This window comes from Eucyclogobius newberryi, unplaced genomic scaffold (assembly GCF_026437365.1).
Source record: "Eucyclogobius newberryi isolate DKJ021-1_F unplaced genomic scaffold, fEucNew1.0.hap1 SCAF_23, whole genome shotgun sequence".
Lineage (NCBI taxonomy): Eukaryota > Metazoa > Chordata > Actinopteri > Gobiiformes > Gobiidae > Eucyclogobius > Eucyclogobius newberryi.
Genome location: NW_027315868.1, coordinates 1,703,716 through 1,730,911, shown reverse-complemented (window position 1 = coordinate 1,730,911; position 27,196 = coordinate 1,703,716). Strand labels below are relative to the sequence as shown.

Sequence of the window (27,196 nt, the reverse complement as noted above, 5' to 3'; positions counted from 1 at the left end):
CTAAACCAGGTCTAAACCAGGACTAAACCAGGACTAAACCAGGACTAAACCAGGACTAAACCAGGACTAAACCAGGTCTAAACCAGGTCTAAACCAGGACTAAACCAGGACTAAACCAGGACTAAACCAGGACTAAACCAGGACTAAACCAGGACTTAACCAGGACTTAACCAGGTCTAAACCAGGACTAAACCAGGACTAAACCAGGTCCAAACCAGGTCCAAACCAGGACTAAACCAGTCCAAACCAGGTCCAAACCAGGTCTAAACCATGTCTAAACCATGTCTAAACCATGTCTAAACCATGTCTAAACCAGGTCTAAACCAGGTCTAAACCAGGTCTAAACCAGGTCTAAACCAGGTCTAAACCAGGACTAAACCAGGACTAAACCAGGACTAAACCAGGTCCAAACCAGGTCCAAACCATGTCTAAACCATGTCTAAACCATGTCTAAACCAGGTCTAAACCAGGTCTAAACCAGGACTAAACCAGGACTAAACCAGGACTAAACCAGGACTAAACCAGGTCCAAACCAGGTCTAAACCAGGTCCAAACCATGTCTAAACCAGGTCTAAACCAGGTCTAAACCAGGACTTAACCAGGTCTAAACCAGGACTTAACCAGGTCTAAACCAGGACTTAACCAGGACTAAACCAGGACTAAACCAGGTCTAAACCAGGTCTAAACCAGGTCTAAACCAGGTCTAAACCAGGTCTAAACCAGGACTAAACCAGGTCTAAACCATGTCTAAACCAGGACTAAACCAGGACTTAACCAGGTCTAAACCAGGACTAAACCAGGACTAAACCAGGTCTAAACCAGGTCTAAACCAGGTCTAAACCAGGACTAAACCAGGTCTAAACCAGGACTAAACCAGGACTAAACCAGGACTAAACCAGGTCTAAACCAGGTCTAAACCAGGACTAAACCAGGTCTAAACCAGGACTAAACCAGGACTAAACCAGGACTAAACCAGGACTAAACCAGGACTAAACCAGGACTTAACCAGGACTTAACCAGGTCTAAACCAGGACTAAACCAGGACTAAACCAGGTCCAAACCAGGTCCAAACCAGGACTAAACCAGTCCAAACCAGGTCCAAACCAGGTCTAAACCAGGTCTAAACCATGTCTAAACCATGTCTAAACCATGTCTAAACCAGGTCTAAACCAGGTCTAAACCAGGTCTAAACCAGGTCTAAACCAGGTCTAAACCAGGTCTAAACCAGGACTAAACCAGGACTAAACCAGGACTAAACCAGGACTAAACCAGGACTAAACCAGGTCTAAACCAGGACTAAACCAGGTCTAAACCAGGTCTAAACCAGGACTAAACCAGGACTAAACCAGGTCTAAACCAGGTCTAAACCAGGTCTAAACCAGGTCTAAACCAGGACTAAACCAGGACTAAACCAGGTCCAAACCAGGTCTAAACAATGTCTAAACCAGGACTAAACCAGGTCTAAACCAGGACTAAACCAGGTCTAAACCAGGTCTAAACCAGGTCTAAACCAGGACTAAACCAGGTCTAAACCAGGTCTAAACCAGGACTAAACCAGGTCTAAACCAGGTCTAAACCAGGACTAAACCAGGACTAAACCAGGTCTAAACCAGGTCTAAACCAGGACTAAACCAGGTCCAAACCAGGTCTAAACCAGGTCTAAACCAGGACTAACCCAGGACTAAACCAGGACTAAACCAGGACTAAAACAAGACTAAACCAGGTCTAAACCAGGTCTGGACCATGTGGTCCTCCCTCACGTTGCTGTGTTTCAGGTGCATGGGAGTGGGATCACCTGCAGGAGGCACTGGAGGAGAAGCTGAAGAACCCTCTGGCTGTGGTTCAACTTCTGGAGAGAATCAGATCTCTGCTGGGACGAGACCGGGTAAACTCTGACCTTCTGACCTCTGTGTTCTGACCGTTCTCTGCTCCTCTACGTTCTCTGCTCTCAGGCTGAGGTCACATTCAGCACTGCCAAAGGGACAAAACCATGACCAAAGACCTATCTAAGCCTGGTGTCACACGTGTATGTGTGTGTGTTACACGTGTATGTGTGTGTGTGTGTGTGTGTGTGTTACACGTGTGTGTTTGTTTGTGTGTGTGTGTGTTACACATGTGTGTTTGTGTTTGTGTGTGTGTGTGTGTGTTACACATGTGTGTTTGTGTTTGTGTGTGTGTGTGTGTGTGTATGTGTTACACGTGTGTGTGTGTGTGTGTGTGTTACACGTGTGTGTGTGTGTTACACGTGTGTGTGTGTTTGTGTGTGTGTTACACGTGTGTGTGTGTGTGTGTTACACGTGTGTGTGTGTTTGTGTGTGTGTTACACGTGTGTGTGTGTTACACGCGTGTGTGTGTTACACGTGTGTGTGTGTGTGTGTGTTATACGTGTGTGTGTGTGTTACACGTGTGTGTGTGTGTGTGTGTATGTACTACACGTGTGTGTGTGTGTGTGTATGTGTTACACGTGTGTGTATGTGTTACACGTGTGTGTGTGTGTGTATGTGTTACACGTGTGTGTGTGTATGTGTTACACGTGTATGTGTGTGTTAAACGAGTATGTGTTACACGTGTGTGTATGTATGTGTTACACGTGTGTTACGTGTGTGTTACATGTGTGCTACTTGTGTTACACATGTGTGTGTTACACAGGTGTGTGTTACACATGTGTGTGTTACATGTGTGTGTTACATGTGTGTGTTATTTGTGTTACATGTGTGTGTTACATGTGTGTTACATGTGTGTTTTACACATGTGTTTGTTAAATGTGTGTGTTACATGTGTGTGTAACACGTGTGTGTTACACGTGTGTGTAACACATGTGTGTTACACGCGTGTGTTACATGTTTGTGTTACACGCTTGTGTTACACGCGTGTAACACGTGTGTGTTACATGTGTGTGTTACATGTGTGTTACACGTGTGTGTTACACGTGTGTGTTACACTTGTATGTTACACGTGTATGTTACACGTGTGTGTTACACGTATGTGTTACGTGTGTGTTACCCGTGTGTGTTACACGTGTGTGTTACACGTGTTTGTTACACGTGTTTGTTACACGTGTTTGTTACACGTGTTTGTTACACGTATGTGTTACACGTGTGTGTTACATGTGTGTTACACGTGTGTGTTACACGTGTGTAACATGTGTTTGTTACATGTGTTTGTTACATGTGTGTGTTACACGTGTGTGTTACATGTGTGTGTTACATGTGTGTGTGTGTTACATGTGTTTGTGTGTTACATGTGTTTGTGTGTTACATGTGTGTGTGTGTGTGTTACATGTGTGTGTTACACGTACGTTACATGTGTGTGTTACACGTGTGTGTTACACGTGTGTGTTACATGTGTGTGTGTGTTACATGTGTTTGTGTGTTACATGTGTGTGTGTGTGTGTGTTACATGTGTGTGTTACACGTACGTTACATGTGTGTGTTACACGTGTGTGTTACATGTGTGTGTTACATGTGTGTGTGTGTGTTACATGTGTGTGTGTGTGTGTGTGTGTGTTACACGTGTGTGTTACACGTGTGTGTTACATGTGTGTGTGTGTTACATGTGTTTGTGTGTTACATGTGTGTGTGTGTGTGTTACATGTGTGTGTTACACGTACGTTACATGTGTGTGTTACACGTGTGTGTTACATGTGTGTGTGTGTTACATGTGTTTGTGTGTTACATGTGTGTGTGTGTGTGTTACATGTGTGTGTTACACGTACGTTACATGTGTGTGTTACACGTGTGTGTTACATGTGTATGTTACATGTGTGTGTGTGTTACATGTGTGTGTGTGTGTGTGTGTTACATGTGTGTGTTACACGTGTGTGTTACACGTGTGTGTTACACGTGTGTTACACGTGTGTGTTACACGTGTGTGTTACACGTCTGTGTTACATGTGTGTGTTACACGTACGTTACATGTGTGTGTTACACGTGTGTGTTACACGTGTGTGTTACACCTGTGTGTTACACGTGTGTGTTACATGTGTGTGTTACACGTGTGTTAAATGTGTGTGTTACACGTGTGTGTTACACTTGTGTGTTACATGTGTGTTACGTATGTGTGTTACCTCCTCAGGCTCAGCGGGACACGCCCAGCGCTCGTGTGGCTCAGCTTGGACCTCAGACTCTGGTGAACCTCTTCAACTCTCCTCTTTACTCAGACGTCATCTTCATGGTTCAAGGTAAAAGTACTATCAATACTGCAAATCCTGCAATACTACAGTAACACTCACACAGCAGTAGTGCAGTTTGGACTGACACAAATATCAAGTTTGCTGAAATTTGTGAGGAAAAGTTGAAGAAAAAGGGAGAAATTACAATAAATTCCATCCAAAATGTAGAAGAATCCACAGAAAGGCAGTTTATCCGGGCGTCGCATCACGATGTCCGCGGCCTTTATCAGGAGGTCCTGATGGCCTGTTCCCTGCAGTGGAAGTGTGCTCCACAAGTATCCATTTACTGCGTCCTGCAGTAGTTCTGAGGCCCAAATACTTGGATGTCAGAAACAGTCTGAAGTGCTTTGTTTAACTCAGAAATGATTATGTGACCAAACAACCCACTGCTGTTGAAATAATGTTCAAAGACAAAAATGTGTTTGTTATAAATTGTGCCAAGCTTTGGACGTCTCAGTGTGATGTCATCGATATCATTTATATTTACTCTACATTTATCCACCAAATAAAGGCAAAACTAGAACATCATAAAAGCCAGTCAAACTCCTCACTTGTGTCTGCGCTCGCTCTTGCGCCCCCTGCAGGCAGCGTGCTCCCGGCGCACAGGGCCGTTCTCGTCGCTCGCTGTGATGTCATGGCGGCCATGTTCAGTGGAAAATACGCCGAAGCTCGCAGCCGCGTCGTCCCGATTCACGGCGTCTCCTCGGACACTTTCCTGTCCTTCCTGGAGTATCTCTACACTGACTCCTGCTGTCCAGGTCAGGAACTACACCCTACAACTGAGACTCTGACGTCACAAACTAAACTCATGTTTCCTTCATAAATCTGACCTAAATCCTCCTGAGGTCAGAGTCACAGAAAGACGTTTAGTAATTCCAGTGTGTGTGTGAGGGGCGTGGCTAAAACTAGTGTGTGTGAGGGGCGTGGCTAAAGCTAGTGCGTGTGAGGGGCGTGGCTACAGCTAGTGCGTATGAGGGGCATGGCTAAAGCTAGTGGGTGTGAGGGGCGTGGCTAAAGCTAGTGTGTGTGAGGGGCGTGGCTAAAGCTAGTGTTTGTGAGGGGCGTGGCAAAAGCTAGTGTTTGTGAGGGGTGTGGCTAAAGCTATTGTGTGTGAGGGGTGTGGCTAAAGCTATTGTGTGTGAGGGGCGTGGCAAAAGCTAGTGTTTGTGAGGGGTGTGGCTAAAGCTATTGTGTGTGAGGGGCGTGGCTAAAGCTAGTGTGTGTGAGGGGCGTGGCTAAAGCTAGTGTGTGTGAGGGGCGTGGCTAAAGCTAGTGTGTGTGAGGGGCGTGGCTAAAGCTAGTGCGTGTGAGGGGCGTGGCTACAGCTAGTGCGTATGAGGGGCATGGCTAAAGCTAGTGGGTGTGAGGGGCGTGGCTAAAGCTAGTGTGTGTGAGGGGCGTGGCTAAAGCTAGTGTTTGTGAGGGGCGTGGCAAAAGCTAGTGTTTGTGAGGGGTGTGGCTAAAGCTATTGTGTGTGAGGGGTGTGGCTAAAGCTATTGTGTGTGAGGGGCGTGGCAAAAGCTAGTGTTTGTGAGGGGTGTGGCTAAAGCTATTGTGTGTGAGGGGCGTGGCTAAAGCTAGTGTGTGTGAGGGGCGTGGCTAAAGCTAGTGTGTGTGAGGGGCGTGGCTAAAGCTAGTGCGTGTGAGGGGCGTGGCTAAAGCTAGTGCGTGTGAGGGGCGTGGCTAAAGCTAGTGTGTGTGAGGGGCGTGGCTAAAGCTAGTGTGTGTGAGGGGCGTGGCTAAAGCTAGTGTGTGTGAGGGGCGTGGCTAAAGCTAGTGTGTGTGAGCGGCGTGGCTACAGCTAGTGTTTGTGAGGGGCGTGGCTAAAGCTAGTGTGTGTGAGGGGCGTGGCTAAAGCTAGTGTGTGTGAGGGGCATGGCTAAAGCTAGTGTGTGTGAGGGGCGTGGCTAAAGCTAGTGTGTGTGAGCGGCGTGGCTACAGCTAGTGTTTGTGAGGGGCGTGGCTAAAGTTAGTGTGTGTGAGGGGCGTGGCTAAAGCTAGTGTGTGTGAGGGGCGTGGCTAAAGCTAGTGTGTGTGAGCGGCGTGGCTACAGCTAGTGTTTGTGAGGGGCGTGGCTAAAGCTAGTGTGTGTGAGGGGCGTGGCTAAAGCTAGTGTGTGTGAGGGGCGTGGCTAAAGCTAGTGTGTGTGAGCGGCGTGGCTACAGCTAGTGTTTGTGAGGGGCATGGCTAAAGCTAGCGTGTGTGAGGGGCGTGGCTAAAGCTAGCGTGTGTGAGGGGCGTGGCTAAAGCTAGTGTATATGATCGGCATGGCTAAAGCTAGCGTGTGTGAGTGGCGTGGCGTTTGAACCTCTCTTTATGTCATGCTAATGCTAATGCTAATATCAGACGCATTATGACCTGGAAATATCAGATTGTGGCTCTTGACAAAGCGAGTGCCGCGCGGCCATAAACAGGAAACAGCTGTTGCTAATGTGCTACGCTAGCTTTGTGTTGCTAACGCTCAACGTATAAGTTAGCATCAGTGGAAACACGGAGCTTTATCTGTTTGATTGATTGGCAAACTCCAAACGAACACACACAGTTTAAGATTGTAACATCTTTGTTTAGTGTGTATGTTTTGCTCCTTCCATGTTGTAAGCACAGATTTTACCCAGGGATTCTCCATCTTTAGATGATTTAGTGGTTTATTTATACCAGAGTGTATAAAGCTCTAAAGACACACTTCAGAGTGTATAAAGCTCTAAAGACACACCTCAGAGTCTATAAAGCTCTAAAGACACACCTCAGAGTCTATAAAGCTCTAAAGACACACCTCAGAGTGTATAAAGCTCTAAAGACACACTTCAGAGTGTATAAAGCTCTAAAGACACACCTCAGAGTGGATAAAGCTCTAAAGACACACCTCAGAGTCTATAAAGCTCTAAAGACACACCTCAGAGTGTATAAAGCTCTAAAGACACACTTCAGAGTGGATAAAGCTCTAAAGACACACCTCAGAGTGGATAAAGCTCTAAAGACACACCTCAGAGTCTATAAAGCTCTAAAGACACACCTCAGAGTCTATAAAGCTCTAAAGACACACCTCAGAGTGTATAAAGCTCTAAAGACACACTTCAGAGTGTATAAAGCTCTAAAGACACACCTCAGAGTGGATAAAGCTCTAAAGACACACCTCAGAGTCTATAAAGCTCTAAAGACACACCTCAGAGTGTATAAAGCTCTAAAGACACACTTCAGAGTGGATAAAGCTCTAAAGACACACCTCAGAGTCTATAAAGCTCTAAAGACACACCTCAGAGTGTATAAAGCTCTAAAGACACACCTCAGAGTGTATAAAGCTCTAAAGACACACTTCAGAGTGTATAAAGCTCTAAAGACACACCTCAGAGTGGATAAAGCTCTAAAGACACACCTCAGAGTCTATAAAGCTCTAAAGACACACCTCAGAGTGTATAAAGCTCTAAAGACACACCTCAGAGTGTATAAAGCTCTAAAGACACACCTCAGAGTGGTATAAAGCTCTAAAGACACACTTCAGAGTGTATAAAGCTCTAAAGACACACCTCAGAGAGGTATAAAGCTCTAAAGACACACCTCAGAGTGGTATAAAGCTCTAAAGACACACCTCAGAGTGTATAAAGCTCTAAAGACACACCTCAGAGTGTATAAAGCTCTAAAGACACACTTCAGAGTGGTATAAAGCTCTAAAGACACACCTCAGAGTGGTATAAAGCTCTAAAGACACACCTCAGAGTGGTATAAAGCTCTAAAGACACACCTCAGAGTGTATAAAGCTCTAAAGACACACCTCAGAGTGTATAAAGCTCTAAAGACACACCCCAGAGTGTATAAAGCTCTAAAGACACACCTCAGAGTGTATAAAGCTCTAAAGACACACCTCAGAGTGTATAAAGCTCTAAAGACACACCTCAGAGTGTATAAAGCTCTAAAGACACACCTCAGAGTGGTATAAAGCTCTAAAGACACACCTCAGAGTGTATAAAGCTCTAAAGACACACCTCAGAGTGTATAAAGCGTGTATAAAGCTCTCAGAGTGTATAAAGCTCTAAAGACACACCTCAGAGTGTATAAAGCTCTAAAGACACACCTCAGAGTGTATAAAGCTCTAAAGACACACCTCAGAGTGTATAAAGCTCTAAAGACACACCTCAGAGTGGTATAAAGCTCTAAAGCCACACTTCAGAGTGTATAAAGCTCTAAAGACACACCTCAGAGTGTATAAAGCTCTAAAGACACACCTCAGAGAGGTATAAAGCTCTAAAGACACACCTCAGAGTGGTATAAAGCTCTAAAGACACACCTCAGAGTGTATAAAGCTCTAAAGACACACCTCAGAGTGTATAAAGCTCTAAAGACACACCTCAGAGTGTATAAAGCTCTAAAGACACACTTCAGAGTGGTATAAAGCTCTAAAGACACACCTCAGAGTGGTATAAAGCTCTAAAGACACACCTCAGAGTGGTATAAAGCTCTAAAGACGCACCTCAGAGTGGTATAAAGCTCTAAAGACGCACCTCAGAGTGTTATAAAGCTCTAAAGACACACCTCAGAGTGTATAAAGCTCTAAAGACACACCTCAGAGTGTATAAAGCTCTAAAGACACACCTCAGAGTGTATAAAGCTCTAAAGACACACCTCAGAGTGTATAAAGCTCTAAAGACACACCTCAGAGTGTATAAAGCTCTAAAGACACACCTCAGAGTGTATAAAGCTCTAAAGACACACCTCAGAGTGTATAAAGCTCTAAAGACACATCTCAGAGTGTATAAAGCGTGTATAAAGCTCTCAGAGTGTATAAAGCTCTAAAGACACACCTCAGAGTGTATAAAGCTCTAAAGACACACCTCAGAGTGTATAAAGCTCTAAAGACACACCTCAGAGTGTATAAAGCTCTAAAGACACACCTCAGAGTGGTATAAAGCTCTAAAGCCACACTTCAGAGTGTATAAAGCTCTAAAGACACACCTCAGAGTGTATAAAGCTCTAAAGACACACCTCAGAGTGTATAAAGCTCTAAAGACACACCTCAGAGTGTATAAAGCTCTAAAGACACACTTCAGAGTGGTATAAAGCTCTAAAGACACACCTCAGAGTGTATAAAGCTCTAAAGACACACCTCAGAGTGTATAAAGCTCTAAATACACACCTCAGAGTGGTATAAAGCTCTAAAGACACACCTCAGAGTGTATAAAGCTCTAAAGACGCACCTCAGAGTGTATAAAGCTCTAAAGACACACTTCAGAGTGTATAAAGCTCTAAAGACACACCTCAGAGTGTATAAAGCTCTAAAGACACACCTCAGAGTGTATAAAGCTCTAAAGACACACTTCAGAGTGGTATAAAGCTCTAAAGACACACCTCAGAGTGTATAAAGCTCTAAAGACACATCTCAGAGTGTATAAAGCTCTAAAGACACACCTCAGAGTGTATAAAGCTCTAAAGACACACCTCAGAGTGTATAAAGCTCTAAAGACACACTTCAGAGTGTTATAAAGCTCTAAAGACACACCTCAGAGTGGTATAAAGCTCTAAAGACACACCTCAGAGTGGTATAAAGCTCTAAAGACACACCTCAGAGTGTATAAAGCTCTAAAGACACACCTCAGAGTGTATAAAGCTCTAAAGACACACCTCTCAGAGTGTATAAAGCTCTAAAGACACACCTCAGAGTGTATAAAGCTCTAAAGACACACCTCAGAGTGTATAAAGCTCTAAAGACACATCTCAGAGTGTATAAAGCGTGTATAAAGCTCTCAGAGTGTATAAAGCTCTAAAGACACACCTCAGAGTGTATAAAGCTCTAAAGACACACCCCAGAGTGTATAAAGCTCTAAAGACACACCTCAGAGTGTATAAAGCTCTAAAGACACACCTCAGAGTGTATAAAGCTCTAAAGACACACCTCAGAGTGTATAAAGCTCTAAAGACACACCTCAGAGTGTATAAAGCTCTAAAGACACACCTCAGAGTGTATAAAGCTCTAAAGACACACCTCAGAGTGTATAAAGCTCTAAAGACACATCTCAGAGTGTATAAAGCGTGTATAAAGCTCTCAGAGTGTATAAAGCTCTAAAGACACACCTCAGAGTGTATAAAGCTCTAAAGACACACCTCAGAGTGTATAAAGCTCTAAAGACACACCTCAGAGTGTATAAAGCTCTAAAGACACACCTCAGAGTGTATAAAGCTCTAAAGACACACCTCAGAGTGTATAAAGCTCTAAAGACACACCTCAGAGAGGTATAAAGCTCTAAAGACACACCTCAGAGTGGTATAAAGCTCTAAAGACACACCTCAGAGTGTATAAAGCTCTAAAGACACACCTCAGAGTGTATAAAGCTCTAAAGACACACTTCAGAGTGGTATAAAGCTCTAAAGACACACCTCAGAGTGTATAAAGCTCTAAAGACACACCTCAGAGTGTATAAAGCTCTAAAGACACACCTCAGAGTGTATAAAGCTCTAAAGACACACCTCAGAGTGTATAAAGCTCTAAAGACACATCTCAGAGTGTATAAAGCGTGTATAAAGCTCTCAGAGTGTATAAAGCTCTAAAGACACACCTCAGAGTGTATAAAGCTCTAAAGACACACCTCAGAGTGTATAAAGCTCTAAAGACACACCTCAGAGTGTATAAAGCTCTAAAGACACACCTCAGAGTGTATAAAGCGTGTATAAAGCTCTCAGAGTGTATAAAGCTCTAAAGACACACCTCAGAGTGTATAAAGCTCTAAAGACACACCTCAGAGTGTATAAAGCTCTAAAGACACACCTCAGAGTGTATAAAGCTCTAAAGACACACCTCAGAGTGTATAAAGCTCTAAAGACACACCTCAGAGTGTATAAAGCTCTAAAGACGCACCTCAGAGTGTATAAAGCTCTAAAGACACACCTCAGAGTGTATAAAGCTCTAAAGACACACCTCAGAGTGGTATAAAGCTCTAAAGACACACCTCAGAGTGGTATAAAGCTCTAAAGACACACCTCAGAGTGGTATAAAGCTCTAAAGACACACCTCAGAGTGTATAAAGCTCTAAAGACACACCTCAGAGTGTATAAAGCGTGTATAAAGCTCTCAGAGTGTATAAAGCTCTAAAGACACACCTCAGAGTGTATAAAGCTCTAAAGACACACCTCAGAGTGTATGAAGCTCTAAAGACACACCTCAGAGTGTATAAAGCTCTAAAGACACACCTCAGAGTGTATAAAGCTCTAAAGACACACCTCAGAGTGTATAAAGCTCTAAAGACACACCTCAGAGTGTATAAAGCTCTAAAGACACACCTCAGAGTGTATAAATCTCTAAAGACACACCTCAGAGTGGTATAAAGCTCTAAAGACACACCTCAGAGTGGTATAAAGCTCTAAAGACACACCTCAGAGTGTATAAAGCTCTAAAGACACACCTCAGAGTATACAAAGCGTGTATAAAGCTCTCAGAGTGTATAAAGCTCTAAAGACACACCTCAGAGTGTATAAAGCTCTAAAGACACACTTCAGAGTTGTATAAAGCTCTAAAGACACACCTCAGAGTGTATAAAGCTCTAAAGACACACTTCAGAGTGGTATAAAGCTCTAAAGACACACCTCAGAGTGGTATAAAGCTCTAAAGACACACCTCAGAGTGTATAAAGCTCTAAAGACACCTCAGAGTGTATAAAGCTCTAAAGACACACCTCAGAGTGTATAAAGCTCTAAAGACACACCTCAGAGTGTATAAAGCTCTAAAGACACACTTCAGAGTTGTATAAAGCTCTAAAGACACACCTCAGAGTGTATAAAGCTCTAAAGACACACCTCAGAGTGTATAAAGCTCTAAAGACACACCTCAGAGTGTATAAAGCTCTAAAGACACCTCAGAGTGTATAAAGCTCTAAAGACACACCTCAGAGTGTATAAAGCTCTAAAGACACACCTCAGAGTGTATAAAGCTCTAGACACACCTCAGAGTGTATAAAGCTCTAAACACACACCTCAGAGTGTATAAAGCTCTAAAGACACACCTCAGAGTGTATAAAGCTCTAGACACACCTCAGAGTGTATAAAGCTCTAGACACACCTCAGAGTGTATAAAGCTCTAAAGACACACCTCAGAGTGGTATAAAGCTCTAAAGACACACCTCAGAGTGTATAAAGCTCTAAAGACACACCTCAGAGTGTATAAAGCTCTAAAGACACACCTCAGAGTGTATAAAGCTCTAAAGACACACCTCAGAGTGGTATAAAGCTCTAAAGACACACCTCAGAGTGTATAAAGCTCTAAAGACACACCTCAGAGTGTATAAAGCTCTAAAGACACACTTCAGAGTGGTATAAAGCTCTAAAGACACACCTCAGAGTGGTATAAAGCTCTAAAGACACACCTCAGAGTGGTATAAAGCTCTAAAGACACACCCCAGAGTGTATAAAGCTCTAAAGACACACCTCAGAGTGTATAAAGCTCTAAAGACACACCTCAGAGTGTATAAAGCTCTAAAGACACACCTCAGAGTGTATAAAGCTCTAAAGACACACCTCAGAGTGTATAAAGCTCTAAAGACACACCTCAGAGTGGTATAAAGCTCTAAAGACACACCTCAGAGTGTATAAAGCTCTAAAGACACACCTCAGAGTGTATAAAGCGTGTATAAAGCTCTCAGAGTGTATAAAGCTCTAAAGACACACCTCAGAGTGTATAAAGCTCTAAAGACACACCTCAGAGTGTATAAAGCTCTAAAGACACACCTCAGAGTGGTATAAAGCTCTAAAGCCACACTTCAGAGTGTATAAAGCTCTAAAGACACACCTCAGAGTGTATAAAGCTCTAAAGACACACCTCAGAGAGGTATAAAGCTCTAAAGACACACCTCAGAGTGGTATAAAGCTCTAAAGACACACCTCAGAGTGTATAAAGCTCTAAAGACACACCTCAGAGTGTATAAAGCTCTAAAGACACACCTCAGAGTGTATAAAGCTCTAAAGACACACTTCAGAGTGGTATAAAGCTCTAAAGACACACCTCAGAGTGGTATAAAGCTCTAAAGACACACCTCAGAGTGGTATAAAGCTCTAAAGACACACCTCAGAGTGTTATAAAGCTCTAAAGACACACCTCAGAGTGTTATAAAGCTCTAAAGACACACCTCAGAGTGTATAAAGCTCTAAAGACACACCTCAGAGTGTATAAAGCTCTAAAGACACACCTCAGAGTGTATAAAGCTCTAAAGACACACCTCAGAGTGTATAAAGCTCTAAAGACACACCTCAGAGTGTATAAAGCTCTAAAGACACATCTCAGAGTGTATAAAGCGTGTATAAAGCTCTCAGAGTGTATAAAGCTCTAAAGACACACCTCAGAGTGTATAAAGCTCTAAAGACACACCTCAGAGTGTATAAAGCTCTAAAGACACACCTCAGAGTGTATAAAGCTCTAAAGACACACCTCAGAGTGTATAAAGCGTGTATAAAGCTCTCAGAGTGTATAAAGCTCTAAAGACACACCTCAGAGTGTATAAAGCTCTAAAGACACACCTCAGAGTGTATAAAGCTCTAAAGACACACCTCAGAGTGTATAAAGCTCTAAAGACACACCTCAGAGTGTATAAAGCTCTAAAGACACACCTCAGAGTGGTATAAAGCTCTAAAGACACACCTCAGAGTGTATAAAGCTCTAAAGACACACCTCAGAGTGTATAAAGCGTGTATAAAGCTCTCAGAGTGTATAAAGCTCTAAAGACACACCTCAGAGTGTATAAAGCTCTAAAGACACACCTCAGAGTGTATAAAGCTCTAAAGACACACCTCAGAGTGGTATAAAGCTCTAAAGCCACACTTCAGAGTGTATAAAGCTCTAAAGACACACCTCAGAGTGTATAAAGCTCTAAAGACACACCTCAGAGAGGTATAAAGCTCTAAAGACACACCTCAGAGTGGTATAAAGCTCTAAAGACACACCTCAGAGTGTATAAAGCTCTAAAGACACACCTCAGAGTGTATAAAGCTCTAAAGACACACTTCAGAGTGGTATAAAGCTCTAAAGACACACCTCAGAGTGGTATAAAGCTCTAAAGACACACCTCAGAGTGTATAAAGCTCTAAAGACACACCTCAGAGTGTATAAAGCTCTAAAGACACACCTCAGAGTGTATAAAGCTCTAAAGACACACCTCAGAGTGTATAAAGCTCTAAAGACACATCTCAGAGTGTATAAAGCGTGTATAAAGCTCTCAGAGTGTATAAAGCTCTAAAGACACACCTCAGAGTGTATAAAGCTCTAAAGACACACCTCAGAGTGTATAAAGCTCTAAAGACACACCTCAGAGTGTATAAAGCTCTAAAGACACACCTCAGAGTGTATAAAGCGTGTATAAAGCTCTCAGAGTGTATAAAGCTCTAAAGACACACCTCAGAGTGTATAAAGCTCTAAAGACACACCTCAGAGTGTATAAAGCTCTAAAGACACACCTCAGAGTGTATAAAGCTCTAAAGACACACCTCAGAGTGGTATAAAGCTCTAAAGCCACACCTCAGAGTGTATAAAGCTCTAAAGACACACCTCAGAGTGTATAAAGCTCTAAAGACACACCTCAGAGTGTATAAAGCTCTAAAGACACACCTCAGAGTGTATAAAGCTCTAAAGACGCACCTCAGAGTGTATAAAGCTCTAAAGACACACCTCAGAGTGTATAAAGCTCTAAAGACACACCTCAGAGTGGTATAAAGCTCTAAAGACACACCTCAGAGTGGTATAAAGCTCTAAAGACACACCTCAGAGTGGTATAAAGCTCTAAAGACACACCTCAGAGTGTATAAAGCTCTAAAGACACACCTCAGAGTGTATAAAGCGTGTATAAAGCTCTCAGAGTGTATAAAGCTCTAAAGACACACCTCAGAGTGTATAAAGCTCTAAAGACACACCTCAGAGTGTATAAAGCTCTAAAGACACACCTCAGAGTGTATGAAGCTCTAAAGACACACCTCAGAGTGTATAAAGCTCTAAAGACACACCTCAGAGTGTATAAAGCTCTAAAGACACACCTCAGAGTGTATAAAGCTCTAAAGACACACCTCAGAGTGTATAAAGCTCTAAAGACACACCTCAGAGTGGTATAAAGCTCTAAAGACACACCTCAGAGTGGTATAAAGCTCTAAAGACACACCTCAGAGTGGTATAAAGCTCTAAAGACACACCTCAGAGTGTATAAAGCTCTAAAGACACACCTCAGAGTATACAAAGCGTGTATAAAGCTCTCAGAGTGTATAAAGCTCTAAAGACACACCTCAGAGTGTATAAAGCTCTAAAGACACACTTCAGAGTTGTATAAAGCTCTAAAGACACACCTCAGAGTGTATAAAGCTCTAAAGACACACTTCAGAGTGGTATAAAGCTCTAAAGACACACCTCAGAGTGGTATAAAGCTCTAAAGACACACCTCAGAGTGTATAAAGCTCTAAAGACACCTCAGAGTGTATAAAGCTCTAAAGACACACCTCAGAGTGTATAAAGCTCTAAAGACACACCTCAGAGTGTATAAAGCTCTAAAGACACACTTCAGAGTTGTATAAAGCTCTAAAGACACACCTCAGAGTGTATAAAGCTCTAAAGACACACCTCAGAGTGTATAAAGCTCTAAAGACACACCTCAGAGTGTATAAAGCTCTAAAGACACCTCAGAGTGTATAAAGCTCTAAAGACACACCTCAGAGTGTATAAAGCTCTAAAGACACACCTCAGAGTGTATAAAGCTCTTAAGACACACCTCAGAGTGTATAAAGCTCTAAAGACACACCTCAGAGTGTATAAAGCTCTAAAGACACACCTCAGAGTGTATAAAGCTCTAGACACACCTCAGAGTGTATAAAGCTCTAAACACACACCTCAGAGTGTATAAAGCTCTAAAGACACACCTCAGAGTGTATAAAGCTCTAGACACACCTCAGAGTGTATAAAGCTCTAGACACACCTCAGAGTGTATAAAGCTCTAAAGACACACCTCAGAGTGGTATAAAGCTCTAAAGACACACCTCAGAGTGTATAAAGCTCTAAAGACACACCTCAGAGTGTATAAAGCTCTAAAGACACACCTCAGAGTGTATAAAGCTCTAAAGACACACCTCAGAGTGGTATAAAGCTCTAAAGACACACCTCAGAGTGTATAAAGCTCTAAAGACACACCTCAGAGTGTATAAAGCTCTAAAGACACACTTCAGAGTGGTATAAAGCTCTAAAGACACACCTCAGAGTGGTATAAAGCTCTAAAGACACACCTCAGAGTGGTATAAAGCTCTAAAGACACACCTCAGAGTGTATAAAGCTCTAAAGACACACCTCAGAGTGTATAAAGCTCTAAAGACACACCCCAGAGTGTATAAAGCTCTAAAGACACACCTCAGAGTGTATAAAGCTCTAAAGACACACCTCAGAGTGTATAAAGCTCTAAAGACACACCTCAGAGTGTATAAAGCTCTAAAGACACACCTCAGAGTGGTATAAAGCTCTAAAGACACACCTCAGAGTGTATAAAGCTCTAAAGACACACCTCAGAGTGTATAAAGCGTGTATAAAGCTCTCAGAGTGTATAAAGCTCTAAAGACACACCTCAGAGTGTATAAAGCTCTAAAGACACACCTCAGAGTGTATAAAGCTCTAAAGACACACCTCAGAGTGGTATAAAGCTCTAAAGCCACACTTCAGAGTGTATAAAGCTCTAAAGACACACCTCAGAGTGTATAAAGCTCTAAAGACACACCTCAGAGAGGTATAAAGCTCTAAAGACACACCTCAGAGTGGTATAAAGCTCTAAAGACACACCTCAGAGTGTATAAAGCTCTAAAGACACACCTCAGAGTGTATAAAGCTCTAAAGACACACCTCAGAGTGGTATAAAGCTCTAAAGACACACCTCAGAGTGGTATAAAGCTCTAAAGACACACCTCAGAGTGGTATAAAGCTCTAAAGACACACCTCAGAGTGTTATAAAGCTCTAAAGACACACCTCAGAGTGTATAAAGCTCTAAAGACACACCTCAGAGTGTATAAAGCTCTAAAGACACACCTCAGAGTGTATAAAGCTCTAAAGACACACCTCAGAGTGTATAAAGCTCTAAAGACACACCTCAGAGTGTATAAAGCTCTAAAGACACACCTCAGAGTGTATAAAGCTCTAAAGACACATCTCAGAGTGGTATAAAGCTCTAAAGACACACCTCAGAGTGTATAAAGCTCTAAAGACACACCTCAGAGTGTATAAAGCTCTAAAGACACACCTCAGAGTGGTATAAAGCTCTAAAGACACACCTCAGAGTGTATAAAGCTCTAAAGACACACCTCAGAGTGTATAAAGCTCTAAAGACACACCTCAGAGTGTATAAAGCGTGTATAAAGCTCTCAGAGTGTATAAAGCTCTAAAGACACACCTCAGAGTGTATAAAGCTCTAAAGACACACCTCAGAGTGGTATAAAGCTCTAAAGACACACCTCAGAGTGTATAAAGCGTGTATAAAGCTCTCAGAGTGTATAAAGCTCTAAAGACACACCTCAGAGTGTATAAAGCTCTAAAGACACACTTCAGAGTGGTATAAAGCTCTAAAGACACACCTCAGAGTGGTATAAAGCTCTAAAGACACACCTCAGAGTGTATAAAGCTCTAAAGACACACCTCAGAGTGTATAAAGCTCTAAAGACACACCTCAGAGTGTATAAAGCTCTAAAGACACACCTCAGAGTGTATAAAGCTCTAAAGACACACCTCAGAGTGTATAAAGCTCTAAAGACACACCTCAGAGTGGTATAAAGCTCTAAAGACACACCTCAGAGTGTATAAAGCTCTAAAGACACACCTCAGAGTGTATAAAGCTCTAAAGACACACCTCAGAGTGGTATAAAGCTCTAAAGACACACCTCAGAGTGGTGTAAAGCTCTAAAGACACACCTCAGAGTGTATAAAGCTCTAAAGACACACCTCAGAGTGTATAAAGCTCTAAAGACACACTTCAGAGTTGTATAAAGCTCTAAAGACACACCTCAGAGTGTATAAAGCTCTAAAGACACACTTCAGAGTGGTATAAAGCTCTAAAGACACACCTCAGAGTGTGTAAAGCTCTAAAGACACACCTCAGAGTGGTATAAAGCTCTAAAGACACACCTCAGAGTGTATAAAGCTCTAAAGACACACCTCAGAGTGTATAAAGCTCTAAAGACACACCTCAGAGTGGTATAAAGCTCTAAAGACACACCTCAGAGTGTATAAAGCTCTAAAGACACACCTCAGAGTGTGTAAAGCTCTAAAGACACACCTCAGAGTGTATAAAGCTCTAAAGACACACCTCAGAGTGTATAAAGCTCTAAAGACACACCTCAGAGTGTATAAAGCTCTAAAGACACACCTCAGAGTGGTATAAAGCTCTAAAGACACACCTCAGAGTGTATAAAGCTCTAAAGACACACCTCAGAGTGTATAAAGCTCTAAAGACACACCTCAGAGTGGTATAAAGCTCTAAAGACACACCTCAGAGTGGTATAAAGCTCTAAAGACACACCTCAGAGTGGTATAAAGCTCTAAAGACACACCTCAGAGTGGTATAAAGCTCTAAAGACACACCTCAGAGTGTATAAAGCTCTAAAGACACACTTCAGAGTTGTATAAAGCTCTAAAGACACACCTCAGAGTGTATAAAGCTCTAAAGACACACTTCAGAGTGGTATAAAGCTCTAAAGACACACCTCAGAGTGTATAAAGCTCTAAAGACACACTTCAGAGTGGTATAAAGCTCTAAAGACACACCTCAGAGTGTATAAAGCTCTAAAGACACACTTCAGAGTGGTATAAAGCTCTAAAGACACACCTCAGAGTGTATAAAGCTCTAAAGACACACTTCAGAGTGGTATAAAGCTCTAAAGACACACTTCAGAGTGGTATAAAGCTCTAAAGACACACCTCAGAGTGGTATAAAGCTCTAAAGACACACCTCAGAGTGTATAAAGCTCTAAAGACACACTTCAGAGTTGTATAAAGCTCTAAAGACACACCTCAGAGTGTATAAAGCTCTAAAGACACACTTCAGAGTGGTATAAAGCTCTAAAGACACACCTCAGAGTGTATAAAGCTCTAAAGACACACCTCAGAGTGTGTAAAGCTCTAAAGACACACCTCAGAGTGGTATAAAGCTCTAAAGACACACCTCAGAGTGTATAAAGCTCTAAAGACACACCTCAGAGTGTATAAAGCTCTAAAGACACACCTCAGAGTGTATAAAGCTCTAAAGACACACCTCAGAGTGTATAAAGCTCTAAAGACACACCTCAGAGTGGTATAAAGCTCTAAAGACACACCTCAGAGTGTATAAAGCTCTAAAGACACACCTCAGAGTGGTGTAAAGCTCTAAAGACACACCTCAGAGTGTATAAAGCTCTAAAGACACACCTCAGAGTGTATAAAGCTCTAAAGACACACTTCAGAGTTGTATAAAGCTCTAAAGACACACCTCAGAGTGTGTAAAGCTCTAAAGACACACTTCAGAGTGGTATAAAGCTCTAAAGACACACCTCAGAGTGTGTAAAGCTCTAAAGACACACCTCAGAGTGGTATAAAGCTCTAAAGACACACCTCAGAGTGTATAAAGCTCTAAAGACACACCTCAGAGTGTATAAAGCTCTAAAGACACACCTCAGAGTGGTATAAAGCTCTAAAGACACACCTCAGAGTGTATAAAGCTCTAAAGACACACCTCAGAGTGTGTAAAGCTCTAAAGACACACCTCAGAGTGTATAAAGCTCTAAAGACACACCTCAGAGTGTATAAAGCTCTAAAGACACACCTCAGAGTGTATAAAGCTCTAAAGACACACCTCAGAGTGGTATAAAGCTCTAAAGACACACCTCAGAGTGTATAAAGCTCTAAAGACACACCTCAGAGTGGTATAAAGCTCTAAAGACACACCTCAGAGTGGTATAAAGCTCTAAAGACACACCTCAGAGTGGTATAAAGCTCTAAAGACACACCTCAGAGTGGTATAAAGCTCTAAAGACACACCTCAGAGTGTATAAAGCTCTAAAGACACACTTCAGAGTGGTATAAAGCTCTAAAGACACACCTCAGAGTGTATAAAGCTCTAAAGACACACTTCAGAGTGGTATAAAGCTCTAAAGACACACCTCAGAGTGTATAAAGCTCTAAAGACACACTTCAGAGTGGTATAAAGCTCTAAAGACACACTTCAGAGTGGTATAAAGCTCTAAAGACACACCTCAGAGTGGTATAAAGCTCTAAAGACACACCTCAGAGTGTATAAAGCTCTAAAGACACACTTCAGAGTTGTATAAAGCTCTAAAGACACACCTCAGAGTGTATAAAGCTCTAAAGACACACTTCAGAGTGGTATAAAGCTCTAAAGACACACCTCAGAGTGTATAAAGCTCTAAAGACACACCTCAGAGTGTGTAAAGCTCTAAAGACACACCTCAGAGTGGTATAAAGCTCTAAAGACACACCTCAGAGTGTATAAAGCTCTAAAGACACACCTCAGAGTGTATAAAGCTCTAAAGACACACCTCAGAGTGTATAAAGCTCTAAAGACACACCTCAGAGTGGTATAAAGCTCTAAAGACACACCTCAGAGTGGTATAAAGCTCTAAAGACACACCTCAGAGTGTATAAAGCTCTAAAGACACACTTCAGAGTTGTATAAAGCTCTAAAGACACACTTCAGAGTGGTATAAAGCTCTAAAGACACACCTCAGAGTGTATAAAGCTCTAAAGACACACTTCAGAGTGGTATAAAGCTCTAAAGACACACCTCAGAGTGTATGAAGCTCTAAAGACACACTTCAGAGTGGTATAAAGCTCTAAAGACACACCTCAGAGTGTATAAAGCTCTAAAGACACACTTCAGAGTGGTATAAAGCTCTAAAGACACACCTCAGAGTGTATGAAGCTCTAAAGACACACCTCAGAGTGTGTAAAGCTCTAAAGACACACCTCAGAGTGTATAAAGCTCTAAAGACACACCTCAGAGTGTATAAAGCTCTAAAGACACACCTCAGAGTGTATAAAGCTCTAAAGACACCTCAGAGTGTATAAAGCTCTAGACACACCTCAGAGTGTATAAAGCTCTAAAGACACACCTCAGAGTGTATAAAGCTCTAAAGACACACCTCAGAGTGTATAAAGCTCTAAAGACACACCTCAGAGTGGTATAAAGCTCTAAAGAGACACTTACTCCTACTTTGATCATCTTTTAAGTTGCACTTAATAAAACTCCTCCCCTCCTGGTGTGACAGAGGTCTTCATGTCCCTGAAGGAGCGACTGGACTGTGCCTCATAGAGACTATTTCTATTCTGAATGCATGCGTCTCTGTGTGCTGTGTGTGTCTGTGTGTGTATCTCTGTGTGTGTGTGTGTGCGTGTGTGTGTGTGTCTCTAAGTGCTTGTGTGTGTCCAGCCTCGGTGCTCCAGGCCATGGCGGTGCTGGTCTGTGCTGAGATGTACCAGGTGAAGCGTCTGCAGCATCTGTGTGAAGTGTGTGTGTGCGCGTACCTGCAGAGCATGCCCAGCCGAGAGCTGGCGTCCACGGGCATCAGCGTCGTCCGCCTGCTGCGCAGAGCCAAGGTGAGACACACATGGACACTTCCGTGTCCTAAGACACATGTCCCAGCCTCCCATGTCCTTAGACACATGTCCCAGCAGAACTTCAGAATCTTCAGAACCTTCAGAACCTCCAGCACCTTCAGAACCTTCAGAACCTTTATAACCTTTAGACCCTTCAGAACCTCCAGCACCTTCAGAACCATCAGAACCTCCAGCACCTTCGGAACCTCCATAACCTTCATAACCTTTAGAACCTTAAGAGCCTTCAGAACCTTTAGAACCTCCAGCACCTTCATAACCTTCATAGCCTTCAGAACCTTTAGAGCCTTCAGAACCTTTAGAACCTCCGGAACCTCCATAACCTTCATTACCTTTAGAACCTTTAGAGCCTTCAGAACCTTTAGAACCTCCGGAACCTCCATAACCTTCATTACCTTTAGAACCTTAAGAGCCTTCAGAACCTTTAGAACCTCCAGCACCTTCATAACCTTCATAGCCTTCAGAACCTTTAGAGCCTTCAGAACCTTTAGAACCTCCGGAACCTCCATAACCTTCATAACCTTTAGACCCTTCAGAACCTCCAGCACCTTCAGAACCTTCAGCACCTTCAGAACCTTTATAACCTTTAGACCCTTCAGAACCTCCAGCACCTTCAGAACCTTCAGCACCTTCAGAACCTTTATAACCTTTAGACCCTTCAGAACCTCCAGCACCTTTAGACCCTTCAGAACCTCCAGCACCTTCAGAACCATCAGAACCTCCAGCACCTTCAGAACCATCAGAACCTCCAGCACCTTCGGAACCTCCATAACCTTCATAACCTTTAGAACCTTAAGAGCCTTCAGAACCTTTAGAACCTTTAGAACCTCCAGCACCTTCATAACCTTCATAGCCTTCAGAACCTTTAGAGCCTTCAGAACCTTTAGAACTTCCAGAACCTTCAGACTTCAGATCTGACCTCAGTTCTAACCTTCCCATGTCTTTGTCAGTGTCATAACGCGGAGCAGTTGTACGTTTGGCTGCTTCACTTCATGGCCAATAACTACCTGATCTTCAGCCACAAACCCGACTTCATGGAGCTCTCAGGTCAGTGTCGGGTTCAAAGGTCACGCCTAGTTCAGTCCTTTAAACACAATGTTGAGACTTGTAGAGTTGTTATGTGTGTGTTATGTGTATGTTTCATGCGTGTTTCATGTGATGTGTGTTTTATGCATGTTATGCATGTTATGTGTGTTTCATGTGTGTTTCATGTGTGTTTCTTGTGTGTTTCTTGTGTGTTTCTTGTGTGTTTCTTGTGTGTTTTTTGTGTGTTTCATGTGTGTGTGTTTCTTGTGTGTTTCTTGTGTGTTTCTTGTGTGTTTCTTGTGTGTTTCTTGTGTGTTTCATGTGTGTTTCATGTGTGTTTCATGTGTGTTTCTTGTGTGTTTCTTGTGTGTTTCTTGTGTGTTTCTTGTGTGTTTCTTGTGTGTTTCATGTGTGTGTCATGTGTGTTTCTTGTGTGTTTCTTGTGTGTTTCATGTGTGTTTCATGTGTGTTTCATGTGTGTTTCTTGTGTGTTTCTTGTGTGTTTTTTGTGTGTTTCATGTGTGTTTCATGTGTGTTTCTTGTGTGTTTCATGTGTGTTTCATGTGTGTTTTTTGTGTGTTTCATGTGTGTTTCATGTGTGTTTTTTGTGTGTTTCATGTGTGTTTCATGTGTGTTTCTTGTGTGTTTCATGTGTGTTTCATGTGTGTTTTTTGTGTGTTTCATGTGTGTTTCATGTGTGTTTCTTGTGTGTTTCATGTGTGTTTCATGTGTGTTTTTTGTGTGTTTCATGTGTGTTTCTTGTGTGTTTCTTGTGTGTTTCATGTGTGTTTTTTGTGTGTTTTATGCGTGGTTTATGCTTGTTTCTTGTGTGTTTCATGTATGTTTCGTGTGTGTTTGATGTGTGTTTTATGGATGTTTCAAGTGTTTCGTGCGTGTTATATGTGTGTTTTATGCATGTTTGATGTGTGTTTCATGTATGTTTTATGTGTGTTTCACGTGTGCTTTGTGCGTGTTTTATGTGTGTTTTATGCATGTTTGATGTGTGTTTTATGTATGTTTTATGTGTGTTTCACGTGTGCTTTGTATGTGTGTTTCACGTGTGTTTCGTGTGTGTTTTATGTGTGTTTTATGCATGTTTGATGTGTGTTTTATGTATGTTTTATGTGTGTTTCACGTGTGCTTCGTGCGTGTTTTATGTGTGTTTTATACATGTTTGATGTGTGTTTTATGTGTGTTTCACGTGTGCTTCGTGCGTGTTTTATGTGTGTTTTATACATGTTTGATGTGTGTTTTATGTGTGTTTCACGTGTGCTTCGTGCGTGTTTTATGCTTGTTTGATGTGTGTTTTATGTATGTTTTATGTGTGTTTTATGCATGTTTGATGTGTGTTTTATGTATGTTTTATGTGTGTTTCACGTGTGCTTCGTGCGTATTTTGTGTGTTTTATGCATGTTTGATGTGTGTTTTATGTATGTTTTATGTGTGTTTCACGTGTGCTTCGTGCGTGTTTGATGTGTGTTTTATGTACGTTTTATGTGTGTTTCACGTGTGCTTCGTGCGTATTTTGTGTGTTTTATGCATGTTTGATGTGTGTTTTATGTGTGTTTCACGTATGCTTCGTGCGTGTTTGATGCGTGTCTGATGTGTGTTTTATGTATGTTTTATGTGTGTTTCACGTGTGCTTCGTGCGTGTTTTATGCGTGTTTGATGTGTGTTTTATGTATGTTTTATGTGTGTTTCACGTGTGCTTCGTGCGTGTTTTATGCGTGTTTGATGTGTGTTTTATGTATGTTTTATTTGTTTCACGTGTGCTTCGTGCGTGTTTTATGTGTGTTTTATGTGTGTTTCACGTGTGCTTCGTGCGTGTTTTATGCGTGTTTGATGTGTGTTTTATGTATGTTTGATGTGTGTTTTACGTATGTTTTATGTGTGTTTCACGTGTGCTTCGTGCGTGTTTGATGCGTGTTTGATGTGTGTTTTATGTATGTTTTATGTGTGTTTCACGTGTGCTTCGTGCGTGTTTTATGCGTGTTTGATGTGTGTTTCACGTGTGCTTCGTGCGTGTTTTATTCGTGTTTGATGTGTGTTTTATGTATGTTTGATGTGTGTTTTATGTATGTTTGATGTGTGTTTTACGTATGTGTTATGTGTGTTTCACGTGTGCTTCGTGCGTGTTTGATGCGTGTTTGATGTGTGTTTTATGTATGTTTGATGTGTGTTTTACGTATGTGTTATGTGTGTTTCACGTGTGCTTCGTGCGTGTTTTATTCGTGTTTGATGTGTGTTTTATGTATGTTTGATGTGTGTTTTATGTATGTTTGATGTGTGTTTTACGTATGTGTTATGTGTGTTTCACGTGTGCTTCGTGCGTGTTTGATGCGTGTTTGATGTGTGTTTTATGTATGTTTTATGTGTGTTTCACGTGTGCTTCGTGCGTGTTTGATGCGTGTTTGATGTGTGTTTTATGTATGTTTGATGTGTGTTTTATGTATGTTTGATGTGTGTTTTACGTATGTGTTATGTGTGTTTCACGTGTGCTTCGTGCGTGTTTGATGCGTGTTTGATGTGTGTTTTATGTATGTTTTATGTGTGTTTCACGTGTGCTTCGTGCGTGTTTGATGCGTGTTTGATGTGTGTTTTATGTATGTTTGATGTGTGTTTTATGTATGTGTTATGTGTGTTTCACGTGTGCTTCGTGCGTGGCAGAGGAGGAGCGGGACACGGTGGAGCGGCTGCGATGGCCGTCCAGAGGTTACCTGCAGGAGCTCAGCGAGTATCAGCAAAAGAGACGCAAACTGCGCAAGTCCAGATGCGCAGTCATGTGACCTGTGACCGCTTCATGTGACCTGTGACCTCACCATATGGCCAGGACCAATCAGCTGTGAGCACAGAGGTCAGCTGATCCAGGGCGCTGAGGTCATGTGACGCGAACGCTGCAAAAATGAATATCTGCTGAAGTTTGAATTATTTGAGCTTTAGATTTAATGAAGTCTCACGAACATAAATATAATGTAAATCCTCCTGAGGTTTGGGCGTGTGAGGGGCGTGGCTAAACGTGTCTGAAAGCAACAAAATCACGACAAAACGTGACTAAAAGTGACAAAAATTGAAAAGTGACAGTCTCAAAATGTGACTTGCCACAGTAAAAGTGAAAGTTAAAACACTTTTATCGAAAACTCATGACGCGAATATTAAAACTCAGAGCGTTCAAACCTGCATCAGATGATCACGAGTCACATCAGTCTGAACACCTGCGCGGTTACATCTGAACACCTGCGCGGTTACGTCTGAACACCTGCGCGGTTACATCTGAACACCTGCGCGGTTACGTCTGAACACCTGCGCGGTTACGTCTGAACACCTGCGCGGTTACGTCTGAACACCTGCGCGGTTACATCTGAACACCTGCGCGGTTACATCTGAACACCTGCGTGGTTACGTCTGACACCTGCGCGTTACGTCTGACACCTGCGCGTTACGTCTGACCACCTGCGCGGTTACATCTGAACACCTGCGCGGTTACATCTGAACACCTGCGCGGTTACATCTGAACACCTGCGCGGTTACATCTGAACACCTGCGTGGTTACGTCTGACACCTGCGCGTTACATCTGACACCTGCGCGGTTACGTCTGAACACCTGCGCGGTTACATCTGAACACCTGCGCGGTTACATCTGAACACCTGCGCGGTTACATCTGAACACCTGCGCGGTTACATCTGAACACCTGCGTGGTTACGTCTGACACCTGCGCGTTACGTCTGACCACCTGCGCGGTTACGTCTGAACACCTGCGCGGTTACGTCTGAACACCTGCGCAGTTACGTATGTGCCGTGTGTTAAGTGCAGGAGGCTCGGAAAAATGCGCAAAACTTCGCCAGAATGTAAAATGTGGTTACCGTGGTAACTTGAGCCCTTTTGTGGTTACAGTGCTCATAGCCTTCCATGAGCACTTTACACAGCGCCGGGCGTTTCCCGTCGTGCAGTTCGGGTGTGGCTGAACCTACCTGAGGTTGATGGAGCGGCCCGTGTTATGTGGCGGGGTCCGTGGGGTTTTCTGGGATGGTCCTGATGCGCCGTAACGTGTATGGCAGTTACCGTGACAACCTTTAACAACTTAAGACTGAACAGAAACGTCTGCTGCTAAAGCTAAGTAACACGAAGTACGTCTCTGCAAAGCCAGACTAAGCGGTGCGCAGTGCGCCCTCTGCAGGATTATCTGCGTTACGGCACAGAACAGACGGCTCCCGTAACCAGGGCAACCAACACCAGCACTGACCTCGAACGCCGAGATGAAAACAGAACTTCACATTTGTTATTTACTTTTCTTATGTGAATTTAAATCATATTTAGGTTTGTGAGGCTGGACTTTAATGCCACTGCGGAACATTCCATTTAAACTGAAGCAGATGCTCAGCTTTTGCCGTGAAGTAGGAATAAAGTCCACGTCTG

At 42.6% G+C, this 27,196-nt stretch overlaps 1 protein-coding gene across 1 annotated transcript in view; it reads left to right on the top strand.

The window, feature by feature from the left end:
* The window catches only part of rhobtb3 (Rho related BTB domain containing 3), a 48,232-nt gene extending 22,522 nt beyond the window's left edge, over nucleotides 1–25,710 (top strand). The window contains exons 8-13 of the mRNA XM_072459527.1: nucleotides 1,776–1,885; nucleotides 4,075–4,180; nucleotides 4,756–4,929; nucleotides 21,572–21,738; nucleotides 22,707–22,803; nucleotides 25,450–25,710. Coding sequence (XP_072315628.1) covers nucleotides 1,776–1,885; nucleotides 4,075–4,180; nucleotides 4,756–4,929; nucleotides 21,572–21,738; nucleotides 22,707–22,803; nucleotides 25,450–25,568 — 773 coding nt within the window. The 3' untranslated portion in view covers nucleotides 25,569–25,710. The remainder of the gene's footprint in view (nucleotides 1–1,775; nucleotides 1,886–4,074; nucleotides 4,181–4,755; nucleotides 4,930–21,571; nucleotides 21,739–22,706; nucleotides 22,804–25,449) is intronic.
* Nucleotides 25,711–27,196: the final 1,486 nt, after the last annotated feature.